At 39.8% G+C, this 15,330-nt stretch overlaps 1 protein-coding gene across 5 annotated transcripts in view; it reads left to right on the top strand.

The window, feature by feature from the left end:
* The window catches only part of GALK2 (galactokinase 2), a 155,164-nt gene that overhangs the window by 94,964 nt on the left and 44,870 nt on the right, over positions 1 to 15,330 (top strand). For all 5 annotated transcript variants that reach the window (XM_061428814.1, XM_061428813.1, XM_061428812.1 and 2 more), the window contains 2 exons: positions 8,415 to 8,513; positions 9,838 to 9,990. In XM_061428814.1, the coding sequence (XP_061284798.1) occupies positions 8,415 to 8,513; positions 9,838 to 9,990 (252 nt within the window). The remainder of the gene's footprint in view (positions 1 to 8,414; positions 8,514 to 9,837; positions 9,991 to 15,330) is intronic.

Genomic DNA, 15,330 nt, shown 5'->3' with positions numbered 1-15,330 from the left:
TGTCTACATCTTTATTGCTGCCCTGCAAATTGGTGCATCAGTACCATCTTTCTAGATTCCATATATATGCATTAATATATATTTGTTCTTCTCTTTCTGACTTACTTCACTGTGTATAATAGGCTCTAGGTTCATCCACTTCATTAGAACTGACTCAAATGTGTTCCTTTTTGTGGATGAGTAATACTCCACTGTATATATATACCACAGCTTTTTTATCCATTCATCTGTCAGTGGACATCTAGGTTGCTTGCATGTCCTAGCTATTGTAAATAGTGCTGCAATGAACTTTGGGGTACATGTGTCCTTTTCAATTACGGTTTTCTCAGGGGCAGCTTAGGTTAATTTATTGACCTTTTTGAGCCTCAATTTCCTCCTCTATAAAGTAGAAATTATACTTTTGACATTTCAGGGTCCTTTTGGAGACTAAACAGTTAGCACATATGAAATATCCTTGCAGTATCTTGCCTTAGAAGACATTCAGCATTTCTTAGTTTCCCTTCTTTCCTACTGATTCTTTCCTATGTGCTTAATTTATTAAGAAGGCCCTGGTGTAGGAAATATTTTAGAGGAGTGTTTTCAAATTTAATGTGAATACAAATCACCTGGGGTTCTTGTTAAGTGACAGATTCTAACTCAGCAGGTCTAAGGCCCTAGTCTGTATTTCCAACCTGTCCCCTAGAGACACTGTTACTGTGTCTGAGGGCCTCACTTAGAGTAGCGCATAGGGTGCTGTTTTCTTTCCTTTTGCATCTTATTATTTCTTGTTGGATTTATGTTATCATTTTAATAGTCTTACCACACACATCTGTACACATACAGATCATCTTTTATTAAAGATTGTATGTTGCCAGGCACCTAAGAATGTTCAACCTCATCCAATACAAGTCATGATGGTTGAGGTCTATGAGAAACCTATCATAGACATTTTCTCATGTTCCCCATGGACCTGGAATCCCAAACTGTTTCACATAAAATACAGGGTTCCTGCCTTGTTGAAGGCCTCCTCTCAGAGCCTGGATCCCTCCATGACTCAGATTGCAGGTCAGTTAGGTTAGGGAAGTGGTCTTTGTCTTTTTCTTTACAGTTGGAAGGGAGATGCCTTGAATACTGTGCTTCTGCCCCCAGTAAGCATGCTAAATATTTTGAGAGCCACATTCTCCAATTACTAGCCTTTTTCCAGATTCATTAGATTACGTCCTCTTCAATATAGATGAAGGAGTCCATTTTGTTCTTTGTGTGTGTGTGACATACGCTTGTGAGCACATACTCTCTGATGGTTCTAGATTTTAGCTGGTTTTTCAGATTTACTTTTGGGAATCCTCTTCAGTGTTGTTTCCTCATAGATGCTGATCTTTTAAATATTTGAAGTCCTCCTTTTTCCTTTCCTGCATTATTTACTGGAACTTTTCAGCATGAACCTTCCGAGGCAGTTGCATCTCTTATGTTCATTTGGAAACTGGCTGTCATTGTCCTGAGGCAAATTTTCTTGAAGTTAAAAATATGAAAGTTGCTAATCTCTTTGAATTAGAGATGTGAAGAAGAAACAATAGCCTTCTTCTTCTTCTTTTTCTAATTAAAGAAAACCTACTTTTCCTCCCCACTTTAGAACACTACAGTGTATACAAGTTAGAGCTTGGTCATCACTCATGTTACAAAACACAGCTAGTCTACATCAGTTTCTTTTAGATTTACCTTGGTGCTATTTCTTGAAGTTTCTCCTACTTGGCTGGGGTCTACTAAACAGGTTTGCCAATTTGGGGAAGAATTTGAAAATAGCGCCACGTAAGCACCCAGGCATTTTGAAAGTTAGTGTGAAGACGGATTGCATGGAGAGAAAGCTGAGAAAATATTTGCGGTAAAGAAAAGTCAGGGGAGCCATTAACATTTTCACTTTATCTTGATATATCAGCCAGGGTCATAACAAAAAGTAGATGGTACACCCATTCATCAAGGGCAGTTTATTTCATAGGGATGATCTACAAAGCTGGAGATATTGGGAATACTCAGGACTAGTTGTAGCTGGGTTGTTATGCCGTTAGGTCTGAAAGTGACCTCATGAGGGTGAACTCACTGCCTGCCCCCTCACCATTCCTCATTTCCTGCCAGAATCTGTTGGAAGAACCCAATGGGAAGCAGAGTACATGGGAACCTCTCAATATAGTTCATGTTGGGCAGCCTCCTGGGCAGATAGTTGCATGGAGGTGGGTGGATAGCACATGTAGGGGACAAATCATTGTCTGGAACACTAGTTTTCTTTTGAAAGAAAGAAGTTTCTTTTGAAAGACTTGTTCACCTGGAGACAATATCAGTCTCGTGAGCTCCTCGAGGGAAGACATTCCACCTATCTGTAGGACACTAGTATTTAAATGACTGTTGAATGAATGAATAGGGCTGTTCATTTTCTTCCTTTTTCTTAACTTGCACTAAGTGTGGTTGACAACAGCTGGATGATGCTGTCTGGGTTAGGGTCTGTGTTCTGAATAGCAAGGCTTCCCATAGGAAATGATGAACATTTTTTGTCTATGTAATTATTCTACTTTTAATAATCTCATTAGTAAAAACTGTCAAAAATAAAGTTTACTGTATTAATATCTTGAAGTCTTTTGTATTATTATTGTCTTTATGAATATCCAGTGTTAGCTAGGCAACACATTCATGAATCTTTATCCCTTCTTGGTGACTATTAAAACCTAACACTGTTATTTCTGCTCTTACTGGATCCCCACTGGTCAGCATATGGGCACACTGTTTAATTTGGGAGCCCATGTGATTTTTGGTTCTTTCCCAGGCCACTTCAAGAGAAGAACCACACAAAGGGCTAAATTAGCTTCATTAACTATCTTCAGTACCTTTAAAATAAGATCTATGAATAATGCCAAGTTTCTCCTAACTGTCCAGAGGGCAGGAGTCAAAATAGAAATGAGTTTATTGGCTACAAACTTTTGGAAGAGTTTCCCATGTAATCAGATTGTCTTCCCCAATGATTCTCAGGAAGGGATAGAGCTAAATGCCACAAGGGACTAGAAGTTTGGAGATGCCTGGGGTTCTTGAAATGCTTGAAAATACATTGGAGGGAGGGGGATGAATTCCTCCTTGGTTAGGGCTTTGCTGTTTTTCTCAGGTTGCATGTAAGTGTATTGAGGTGTTGTGTGTGTGTGAGTCAGGGGGCGTATAGGAGGGGGTTCGGGGATAGGAGAAGTGGATGAGCTTCAAGCATCAGGAATTGGGACCTCAAATTTGATTTGGTTTGTTCTTGAAGTTAACTTCCAATGGACTTCTTTCCATACGCTGTTGTTAATGTATTCTTGAAGACTCCTTATTCTCATGAAATCTTTTGATATTTTATATAGTTCAAGCACGTATGGAGTATTTATTGTCTTTACAAGTCACTCTGCCTGATTATACCTCTTGGGGAACATTTTATGGTTCTATTTTCAGTGTCCCCAAGGATAGAAAGGGCGAGGCAGGCTCACATGTTTCCCCAACATCACCCAGAATGAAAGGCATTCTCTGCTCCTGTTTCCATTCCCTGCTCTTAAGGTCCTCCATTAATGGTTCTCTGAGTTCAGGTCATGCCACCTCTGGCTAAGGCTGTGGGCCTAGCTCTAATTTTTGCTTATTGTCAGAGCGTGCAAATTTTTCCTTTAACAGGATATGAAATTAAAAACCAACCAACCAACCAAAAAAGCCTTTTGTTTCTAGTTTCTTCACATCTCATAGCCATTTAGTATTTGACCTTTTTGCTTTTAGTGTGGAGGTAAAGGGCAAGGGCCACTGGGAAAGCCAGCCTTTTGCCTGTAGTTATAGTTTATACTATAGGCATGTTTTGTTCGGCAAGCAGGGATTGCCCTCTCCATGTCCCACCTCCCCCTCAAAAAATTTTAGATTGCAATGCTTTAAATGGAATACAAACTCTCTTGTTTGTCTTGAGTTGCATTACTCCTTACTGTTGAACTGGTTCTCTAGGGTCACCCAGAATCGTTTAAGTTCTCTCTTTCCCTGAATAATTAAACTGTTATTTTTTAGGGGCAGTGCGTGCTACACAGCTTGTGGGATCTTAGTTCCCTGAGGAGGGGTTGAACCTGGGCCCTTGCATTGAGAGCATGGAGTCCTAACCACCAGACCAGGGAATTCCCCCATCTTTTTTTTTCTATCCGCACAGCTTACAAGATCTCAATTCCCCAAACGGGTTGAACCTGGGGCCATGGCAGTGAAAGCCTGAAATCCAAACCACTAGGCCACCAGAGGACTCCCCCTGAACAGTTTAAAAATGGTCCTGAATTCAAGATTAATTATACCTGTTTTTACATTTGACTTGAAATTTAGCTATTCACTTGTATAAACCAAGTGATTTCTCATTCATTATATAAAAATAATAAAATTTTAAATTATATACTTTAGAGTTTATGGGATGTTTTTATCTAATTCATTGGATCATCACAATAATAGCTAGAGAGGTAGATATTTTATGTTATGGATGGGAGGTAATATAGTGTGGTATTTAAGAGTATGGAGTCTGGGGTTAGACAAGTGGAGTTTGAATTTCAGCTTTAGTAATTATTAGCCTAGTCTCAGTTTCTTTGTAAAATGAAGAGGAGATATCTATCTTATAGAGTCATGATGAGAAGTAAATGATTAATTTATGCAAAGCAATTGGAACAGTACCTGGCACATAGTAACAGGTCAATAAATTCTGTGAAAACTGTTATGGTTTATTAATACTATATGAAAAAATGGAAACTCAGAAAAGTTAATCCATTTGTCTAGGGTCACATCTGTCTAGTTGGCAGGAGAGTTGGGGCTCTAACCAAGACTTGAGGCTTCTGATACTAGTTTCTTTCCTCTATATTTACCACCAAATTCCTCATGCATTCAGGGGGGACTATAAAGTGAGCAATCCTTTATTTCATCTTAAAATTTCTTATCTTCACTTTCTTTTTCTTTTCCTCCATTAAAACTCTTGGTTATTGTCTGTCTAGTAATGAGATACACATGTCAGAGTTCAACACGAGAAGTAGCAGCACAGGATGGGGATGTCCAGAACCTTGCTGATGGACTCCCCTTGACACAGATGCTGGGGAGTCCTGGGTCCCTCTGAATCTTGAGGAGATAGATAGTCTGCAAAAATTAACATATTTCCATTGAAGTATTCAGTTGTTGCCACACATTCAGAGATTTTTTCAGAAACAATAAGCATATACTTCTTGATGCTTTAGTGTCTTTTCCCTTAAGAAGGAGAATACTTAAATTTTGAGGATCTCATTTATCATTTCATATCTCTTTGAAGTAGTAGAAAAAATAGATCATGTTATTTGGGTATATTATTTGGTGAGGGGTAGGGGTGTAATTAAAGTCCAGTGTAAAAATAACAGAAACTTGGGAGTTAGGCACATGAAATTCAAATCCTGGCTTCTCCACTATCTGTGTCTCCAAGTCTCTTTTCCCTCATCTGTATAATGAGGATAAGAAGAGGGTTGTTTGGAGACCTAAAGGAGATAATGTTCACAAAAGAGATAATGCCAGGAGCTTAGCATGTAAATATGACTGCTATTCCTGTTGTGCGTGCTAAGTCACTTCACTCATGTCTGACCCTATGGACCATAGCCTGCCAGGCTCCTCTGTCCATGGGATTCTCCAAATAAGAATGCTGGAGAGGGCTGCCATGCCCTTCTCCAGGGGATCTTCCCAACCCAGTGTTCGAGCCTCTGTCTCTCGTGTCTCTTGCATTGGCAGGTAGGTTCTTTCCCACTTGGGCCACCTGGCGTTGCTGTTGTGGGAAGGCAATTTTTCACACTGGCCCCTGTCACTTATGTAGGGGCCCATGTCTCCTCAGTCCTCATAGAATCATGCATGTAGTTCTCCTAGGTATATTATTTCTTTACATTTTAAAATCCGAGTGTTTTGACCTGTTGGTTACTAATTTTTAAAAAATGTGCTTATTAAGGAACTTTGCCATCTCCATTGTGTTCATCATGCCACATACAATGTGCATTATGTCAAAAATACCAAGCTTACCTCGTGTCATGAGGCAGTTAGCATTAGTGAATCCAGGAAGGAATAGGACACAGGATCTATCAGATGATGCTTGGGCAGCTAGTCTCAGAAAGTGACAGCAGCAGGTATTTACTGAGTACTTTCTATGTGCTCAGGATTGTGTGAGGTAGGGAACACAGAATAAATACTGATTTTATCCGTTTCTCACAAGACTGGCAGTTTTCTGGGGTAAATATTAATAGGTGTGATTGAAACCTGACACTATTAAAGAGTAATAATGAATACTATGTGATTCAGTTGTATTTGTTAAGTGGATTCTGGTCTGGGCACTGCGTGGCCTCCCATAGACTGATGGATAAAGACACAAGGAAAGCCATACTTAAAGCATGGTTTGATAAATGGGCATAGAGTTTTATACAGGAAGAGAAGAAGAGGGATTATATGGTAGATGTGTGCATTTCAGTGGTGGCAAGGGCTTCAGGGAAAGGTGATGCTTGAGTAGAGTGAGGATAGAAAATCACACTGTTAAAGGCACTGAGGGAGTCTGGGTGTGATGAACAGAAGAACCTGGTCTGAGCCTAGGGTTTACCAGGTTAGTGGTAGGAGAGCAGGCTGGAGATGTGAGCAAGGGATAAGTCATTAGAGATGTTGTGTACCACGATGAGAAGTATGATAATCAGGGCATTGGCAACCAAGCAAGCAAGGGATAATTATAGCAGTGCTTTAGAATGATCACTTTAGGAGAAACTCCCAGTGAAATAGGTGAGAAATAAATGCTTGAATTAAGTCTTAGAAGAAAAAAATGAATGAGTGAATGAATAATAGAGTAAGTGGATGATACTATCAATATTGTAGGGATGTAGAGAAACAGGATGCCATAATGGGAACAGTATTGAAGGAAGACTGTATGATGGAGGAAGATTTGAGTGGCCAGTTGGCCAGTCCAGTGACTTGGCCATAGTAGGTAGCCAATAAGCTGGATATTGAATGGCAATAGGATTTATATGAGAGAAGACAGGAAATAATTCTAGGTTACATAAATGTGTGAGATGGTTATGGAGACAAATATAATTGGAAAAGAGTGGTAGATAATATGATTTCATGTGCAGATTGGTTGCATATTTTGGAAGGCTTTGAAATGCCACATTGAGGAATTTGAACTTATTTTATTAATAGGAAGCCATAGGAGATTCTTAAACAGATATTTTGACATTTCCAGTTTGGATTAGAAATTTGTTCATTTATTGGGCCTTGTCATCTTGATTGGAGGAAGATGTGTTTGATGAGATGATGCTGGTCCTGATTCTTGCATTTAATAGAAATACCACAGAGCAGCATTACTTTTGGATTGGAAAATGAAGCTGGGTGACCTCACTGTGGCTGTGGGGAGACTGTGCAGTAGTACACTGTTGGAAGACAAAGCAAGCTGAGGCAGAAATGAATGAGTGCCCATATGAGATTTTTGATGCCAGTTTAGAGAGGGATGGAGCAAATAAAAAGATGGGAGAAACTGCTTGCTCTGAGGAATCTTTTAGGTATAGCAAATACAATCAGCCTCTTTTTATATTCAGATTCTGCATCTGCAGATTCAACCAACCATGGATCAAAAATATTCCAAAAAAATTTCCAAAAAGTTCCCCAAAGCAAAACTTGAATTTGCTGGGCACTAGCAACTATTCAGAGTTGGACTGTGAAGAAAGCTGAGTGCCGAAGAATTGATGCTTTTGAACTGTGGTGTTGGAGAAGACTCTTGAGAGTCCCTTGGACTGCAAGGAGATCTAACCAGCCCATCCTAAAGGAGATCAGTCCTGAGTGTTCACTGGAAGGACTGATGCTGAAGCTGAAACTCTGATACTTTGGCCACCTCATGCGAAGAGTTGACTCATTGGAAAAGACTCTGATGCTAGGAGGGATTGGGGGCAAGAGGAGAAGGGGATGACAGAGGATGAGATGGCTTGATGGCATCACTGACTCGATGGACGTGAGTCTGAGTGAACTCTGGGAGATGGTGATGGACAGGGAGGCCTGGCGTGCTGTGATTCATGGGGTTGCAAAGAGCTGGACATGACTGAGCAACTGAACTGAACTGAGCAACTATTCACATGGCATTCACATTTTATTTACAACTATTTTACATAGCATTTACATTCTATTATAGGTATTATAAGTATTCTAGGTATTATAAGTATTTTAGAAATGATCTAAAGTGTAGGAGATGATGTGCATAGGTTATATGTAAGTGCTTTGCCATATTACATAAGGAACTTGAGTATCCTTGGATTTTTGTTAATAGGCAGCTACTATCAATGGATCAGAACTGCCCTGGAATTCAAACTCATCTGTCATGTCTGGAGTGGAAAATGAATGAGCAACAGATTATGATGTACTCACAGTGAAAATCAATTTTACTTTTCCAGGTGGAGCTTGCAGAAATCTGCGCCAAGAGTGAGCGTTACATTGGCACGGAAGGAGGAGGGATGGACCAATCCATATCATTTCTTGCAGAAGAAGGAACTGTAGGTGACATTGAACTATCTGGAAATGTCAGCTTGGGAAAGTTATGCAGAAAGGTCCTCAGTGTGTTTGTTTCTGGGTGGCCTGTTCTTTAAGGCTGTATTTTAGGATGATATTTCTTAACTCCTTTGTAATTCAGGTTTATCACCAATTCACCTACTCCATTTCATGTTGATCACCTCACCCTTAAGCTTTCAGAATTGTGCCTCAAGTCTCTTTTCCTCTTGTGTCTAGGGTTTTTTCCTCCTTCTAATTCATTGTTAGTATGCTATTTCTCAACTCATTAGTTACTGGGACTTCTTTTCCTGCTCTTGTCCCAAATCACTGCATCTCATGGCATTTTCATAATCTCCTGTTGGTTTTAAACCCCAATGTTAGTTCTCATGCTACATATATTCACAACCCCTCTCTTTTATAATTTACTCTATGGTATCATTTTTCTCTGTCAACATTTTTGGGGCTTTAGTGGTAGGGAGAAGAATGCTGACAGGAAGCCAGGAATGAATTCCTTAGCCAATACTACTTCCCCTTGGCTAGGCTATAACTCCCATAGGCAAGAACAGAGGTTTTGGTAGTTGCCATAAACTGCCCATTTCCAAAATAGAAACAGACATTAAAAAAAAAAAAATCTCTTCTTAGTATTTCTACAGGCTTGGCTATTTTCCAAGAATACCTGGATTTCTTCCTATTAAGAGTATTTGTTGTTGATTTCCCTAAGCCAAAGACAGGAGACATGAGGAAACCTGGTTTAATGCTAAGAACTCTGGGTGTTTTGGATGAGACCTGACAAGTCGACATGATGGCAAGAGTCCTGTTAATATAAGTTAGCTGTAGAGTTTTAACAAAGTCCAAATTCTTTGGGCTTGCAAAGCACTTCCTAATCTGACCCTTGGTTTACCAGCCCTCCAATTCTATCATCTCACCATGCCTCACCCCTCAACCTCCAAGCTATAGCTAAATTGCAATACCTAAAACTACTAACACCTTATGTTGTTTTTGGCCTTTGAACTTTTATATACTCTTTCTTCTTCTTGACATTCTATTTGGGGAAACAAACCCTCTGTCTGTCCTACTTTTGTTCATCCTTTAAGACTCAGATTTCCTTTTTTTTTTTTTTTTTAGAGGGGCCTACACTAGGCTATATCTAATGAACCAACACAGCATTGTAAAGCAATTGTTCTCCAATTAAAAATAAAGATTAAAAATATTTGAATTGATAAATGAATGCATTTTGGGGAAAAACTTTTACTAAGGTAAATCATAAATGTTTAAGCAGTTTTTGAATTCTAGTACTTTATATCTCACCTGTCATTTTTTTCCCAATAGGCCAAGTTGATAGAATTTAGTCCTCTGAGGGCAACTGATGTGAAACTCCCAAGTGGAGCAGTATTTGTGATTGCCAACAGTTGTGTGGAAATGAATAAGGCAGCAACTTCTCATTTCAACATCAGGGTGATGGAGTGTCGGCTGGCTGCAAAGGTATGGACTTGGCAAATTAGTGAAACTTGAAGTAGGCTTTCTCTTGTTCTTTTTCTCTTTGTTCCCTATTATTTTGTCTCTTTCCCTAAAATTTAGGGCAACATTCTGATAGCAGTAATATTATAACTGGAGTTTTTTTTTTTTTAGTATAGAGCAATTTGATTTCCAGCTCAGGAGATAAATAAACCAATAGGTATGCCCTGCAACTTCTAGCTATTTAGAAGTTACTTCACAGTTGAGTCTTCTAGCATGGCACTGGGGAGACGATGACACCTCAACTTATATCTGTGAAACACAGGCCATGGGTTAGGTATATTGGTGGAGAAAGCTAAGTTGGAGGTGATTGTTGGGAGATGACCATAACTAATCATGTTTCTTCACCAAAAGCAATGATAGCCTCAATCCTTGGTCCTCTTACATGCACCAGGGGCCATCACTGGTCCCTGGAAAAATGCAGGCTTGGTGTCTACTAAAGAAACTCAACCCACAAGGTTTGTGTTCTCTCTTCCCCAGTTTAGAAGACACTTGCCAGTCAAGTCTTAAATCTACTTAGGAAGTATTCACTGAAGACCTTTAGTGAGAAATGTTTTAATATTGAACTCTTCTGATCAGTGCATATATGAGAAGTAGTGCAGTTAACCTTTCAGTGTCAAAGACTTCAGTGAATTTTGTTTTTCCCTTTTTAGGGCAAGCCTCTTCTTTCAGGAGATGGAAGAAATTAGTGTCTTATTTGTTTAAGGGCTTATTCCTGTTGACTTTTTGAGATAGATGAGTAAGTGCTGCCTTCCTGAGGAGACCTCAAACATACACAACATTGTTTTCAGAGTTTTATCATGAAATTAGATATCGTCTATGAGATCCATAGGAGAGCGAAAACAAGTACAATATATGTGAAGTGGGTTCATGTTGTAATGACTCTTTTCCAAAGATACAAGAAGAAAAAGAGAAATAATATTGTGGTGCTGAATCTCTGTAGTGAAAAGTTGTCAGAATGGGATATGGGGGCATGTCTTTTTGCAGTTAGTAGAAAAAGGATTTCTCCTTGGTAAGAGGTAGCTGAAAACTTTTATCCACTGCAGAACCTTTTGTTCCTGAGGCTGTTTATAAACTCTTCTGAGTTTAACTGTATAATGCCATGTGCATTTTAGAGGGACTTTAGTCAGTGAAACTGATTTTCTGCCACACACTCCTTCCAACTGATGTAGATAAAACTCATTATTTTAAGTACTCTGAATTTTTCTCTCTTTTAAAATGTGGAGGAAAGAAAATTGAAGGGCTTTATCAAGATGCAGAATATTTTGTAAATCATGCTGCTGCAAATCATGAGAATCTAACATTATATATATGTACAAAAGAGGAATAAAGATAAAATTTATTGGTAATATAGAAAACTGCTAATATAAGCTATGCAGATAGATGTTGATGTTAAGAATATACTTATGCCTAGTGAATGTAGACTGGAATTCGGCTAAGCGTGTTTTCCTTATAATATGGTGCCACCTTTCTGTTTTCAGCAACATATGAATGAATATAATTTTTATTTGGAAATGATCTCATTAAATCAGGAAATAAACTCTCATGTTAAAAAAGTAAAGAAGCTTTTCTTAATCTGAGTAAACTTTCTGCTTTCAGACAATAAAAATGAAGGGTCAGTGGAGAAATGATAAATCAAGATAGCTTTGAAAATGAGACTGATTAGGTAGAACTCCACATGGCAAAACTATAAGTACTACTTATTTTTCCCCTCCTATTTTCCCAAGATCCCTTTTTGAAAAATGAGTACCTTTTTGAGTCTCCATAGCACAGGAAAGGACACTAAACCAATAAAGATGGTTTTTCTTTGTTTTGCTTTAATGTTCACAGTTTCTTCTGTTCTTATGTCTTCCTTCCCTCTTTCTGTTCCTCCCTGCTCTTCTTCTAACAGCTTCCCAAAACTAATTAATGTAGATACACTTAAAGTTAGAGTCTTTAGAGGCATTTCAACTGAAATTTAAAACATTTCAAGGCAAACACAATAGAGATTTATAATTATAACTTGCGTAAATGATTCTTTTAAGTGAAGCACATTTTTATGTTCTTAAATTAACAAAGTAACAAGAAATCTTTAATGAGGAAAAATTTTTTCGTATTTTATACATATTCAGTGGCTGAAACTTTCCCAGAAATGCTTTATGTCTATTAAAAGAGAGTATCCCTTAATTATACTGAGGGACAAAATGTGTGATGCAGGAGAGAAGGGAAATTATGCTGTTGGCATTTTGCATACCCTGAGCTCCTTGTGGCATCATGTGAAACAATAAAGAAGGTTTCATGTGGTCCTTTGACACTTCAGGGAAAATTTACAGTGCGACCTTTTTTTTTTTTTTTTTAACAGAGCCTGTCTTGTCAGTGGCCATTACTCATTCAGTAGTTTTTAGCTCCTGCCACTTAGTGGTCAATATGGAGCTTATTCTTTGTGTGGTGAGAAGTGGGTATAACGTTCTCAGGGGTTCTGCAGTTTTTTGGAATCTGAGTGGAGAAAAAACAAACACCCAGGAATGTAGCCAGTTTCACTCAACCTGTTGATTTAGTTGAGCTCACTCTGCCAGGACGCTGGCATGGAGTATTCCCAGGACAGCGAGTCCTGGCCGCTGGGCAGGGCATGCACGCACTGGGAACAGGGTCTATGTGTCGGTGGCACCAGGTGTAGCATGGCCTTCAGTGCCATGCTGAGGATCACGGGCTTGGTCTTGGAAGCAGTGGGAGCTGCTGATATTAACGTACTCTAGAAACATCAAGTTGGCCGCAGGAACTTTTACTTGGTTGAAGAGAAGTAAGTCTTAAAGTGTCAGTGGGGATGGGATCATAAGAGAGGGATGCAAAAGGAAAGAAGCTCTGACTGGACCTGGTGAAAGGTCAGGTATAAGGCTGTGACTGGGTTTCTGTCTTCCTTTTGGTATAAATGCTATTACTTTGAGGAAGTTTTCCCTGACCACCCTCCCAACTTCCATTAAGTTAAATGTCCTTTTATATGCTCTTGTCACGTCCTATGTTTTTCCACTATAGCAGTTTATCACATGGAGGAAGTTCTTCACTGTGTAATAGTACCTGATGCCTGTCTCCTTGGGTTGACTGTGAGCTGCATGCAGTCATGAGCCGTGAGTGCTTCATTCACAGGAGCGAACATGCATTGCATGCAGTTGTGTGCAAGTGAAGGCTAAGTGTTGAGTTGAAAAGGGTGTAGTTTTAAGCTGAAGTGATGGAAAGCATAGTGCTGCGACTCATAGGTATGGGGAACATAGGATGGAAGGTGATAGGAAAGTGGGAGGTGATGACACTTGCCTGTGTTCTTACAAGTGGTTAGAAATTGGAGCTTGGCATATTTCTTTTGGCTTGGGCAAAACCTTCAGGTGTATTTGTTTTGAGATAATAGTTGAGACTGAGGATTGAGTTCAGTTTGCTGAATCCAGAACGGAGTTTGGAGAGAAGGTGACAAGAGAAGATCAGAAGGCTGGGGGAGGTTAAACTTGGGAGATATCTTTAGTAATAACAAAAGGAGAAAACTGAGTCATGGATGGACATGTAAGGACCAGAGAGGTGAGAGGGAAGCTGGGAAAATTCAGTGCTACAGGGAATGTGAAGAAGGTAGGTAGTGAAGAATCCCAGAAGCGACCAATTTATTTAAGGAATAAGAGGACTGAGAAATCCTGTGGCTTTGGAAGTTCTTTTGGAGATAAGAAGGACCTCTGGGAAACCATCTTCAACAGTGAGAGTGGCCATGGAGGGCTCAGAAGTGGTGACTTGGGTCACTGGTTTTAGTTGTCAGACAGTAAAAGAGAAGGAGAAATGAAGGGCAGTAGCTTTAGTTATAAGAATTTGATGAGTGGAAACATCTGTATATGTTTGAAGGCCCAGGAAAAGGTGTCTTGTGGGGAAGGTATAACCAGAGAGACATTATTTAATCTTTATTGTAGCGTATGAGGTAGCATTATGTATCCCATTTTACAAATAGGGAATTTCCAGTCAAAGTGGGTTGTGATTTTGTTCTAAGTAAGTGCAGGAGTCCAGCCTTCTTTTTGCATTGTGCCCCTTAAGGGTTAGGCATGCATGAGCTCCAGAGCACCAGGCTTGAGGATGCCTTAGAAAAAAGATAGACTGTGCTGAGGGTACAGTGAGGATTATAGCAGAGTCATTCTGCACAGTTTTGCAGATTTCTTCAGACTTATTCTGTGGCCTGCAAACTAATATGGAGAACACGGAGAGTGGGAATGGCTAACACTGAGGAAGGTCAACATTGTGAATGTGTTCATGATGGTTATGAACTCAACATGGGCACAGAAGTCACTGGGGATGGTTCCATGTAGCTGGAAGAGGGTGAGGGGAAGATAGCAAAAAGAAGTATCCACAATAGAAAGTTACGTCTAGTCCCATTTTGGAGAAGGCGATGGCACCCCACTCCAGTGTTCTTGCCTGGAGAATCCCAGGGATGGGGGAGCCTGGTGGGCTGCCATCTGTGGGGTCGCACAGAGTCGGACACGACTGAAGTGACTTAGCAGCAGCAGCAGCATAGTCCCATTTATATCAAACTATATGTGTATAAGTATGCATGAAGTATGCATAAAAATGTATCATAGGATGTAAGATGGGAAATTGATGGTTATTTTATTGGGATGATTACAGATGATTTACTTCATCATTTTTTTTTAAATCCTCAAATTGTTATGTGTTTCTTCAGATTTAAAAATAAGCATTTGTGATTTATAGAACCCAAACCACCAACAACACAGCTGCTTTTGTTGTGTGGAAAATAACTTGTCAGAGACGGGATTTGAAATTTCATCCTTTGCTGACCTGGTGAGGAGAAAGACTTGGTACTTTCCCCTTTGATTTGTTAATACTGCAAAATGCAATGAGAAAGTCAGAGAGAGGTGGGTTCTGACAGATAGGCTCCTGAGTTAGGGTCCATACGTTAGCACTTTCCTACCACACCCTCTTACTGGAAGTCCCAGGGAGCCTCCCGGACTGAGGATGTTTTCCAGTTGGAGGAGAGTGCTGATTTTGCATGTGGGACAACCTGTAAGTCTGGGGAGCTAAAACTCTTGGAATCAGCCCTCAATCAATGGTAGATGAGAGTTAGGGGATAAATACCTGATCTTTCTTATCTGAGTTGGACACATCTGAGGTGTATACCTACAGGTCCCAGAGGGCCCAGTGGGCCCAGCCTCACAAACTCCCATATCATTGCACTTTGTATTGGCTTCTCTTCCTGTCTCATTTTCCACTCCTCTGCCAAAACTTCTCTGTATCACTCTCTCCCCACAAATTCTTGTCTCAGGGCCTGCTTCCGAGAGAAATCAGCCT

This window comes from Bos javanicus, chromosome 10, assembly GCF_032452875.1.
Source record: "Bos javanicus breed banteng chromosome 10, ARS-OSU_banteng_1.0, whole genome shotgun sequence".
NCBI lineage: Eukaryota > Metazoa > Chordata > Mammalia > Artiodactyla > Bovidae > Bos > Bos javanicus.
Note: the sequence above shows the minus strand (reverse complement) of the source record. Positions and strands in the feature narration are given on the sequence as shown.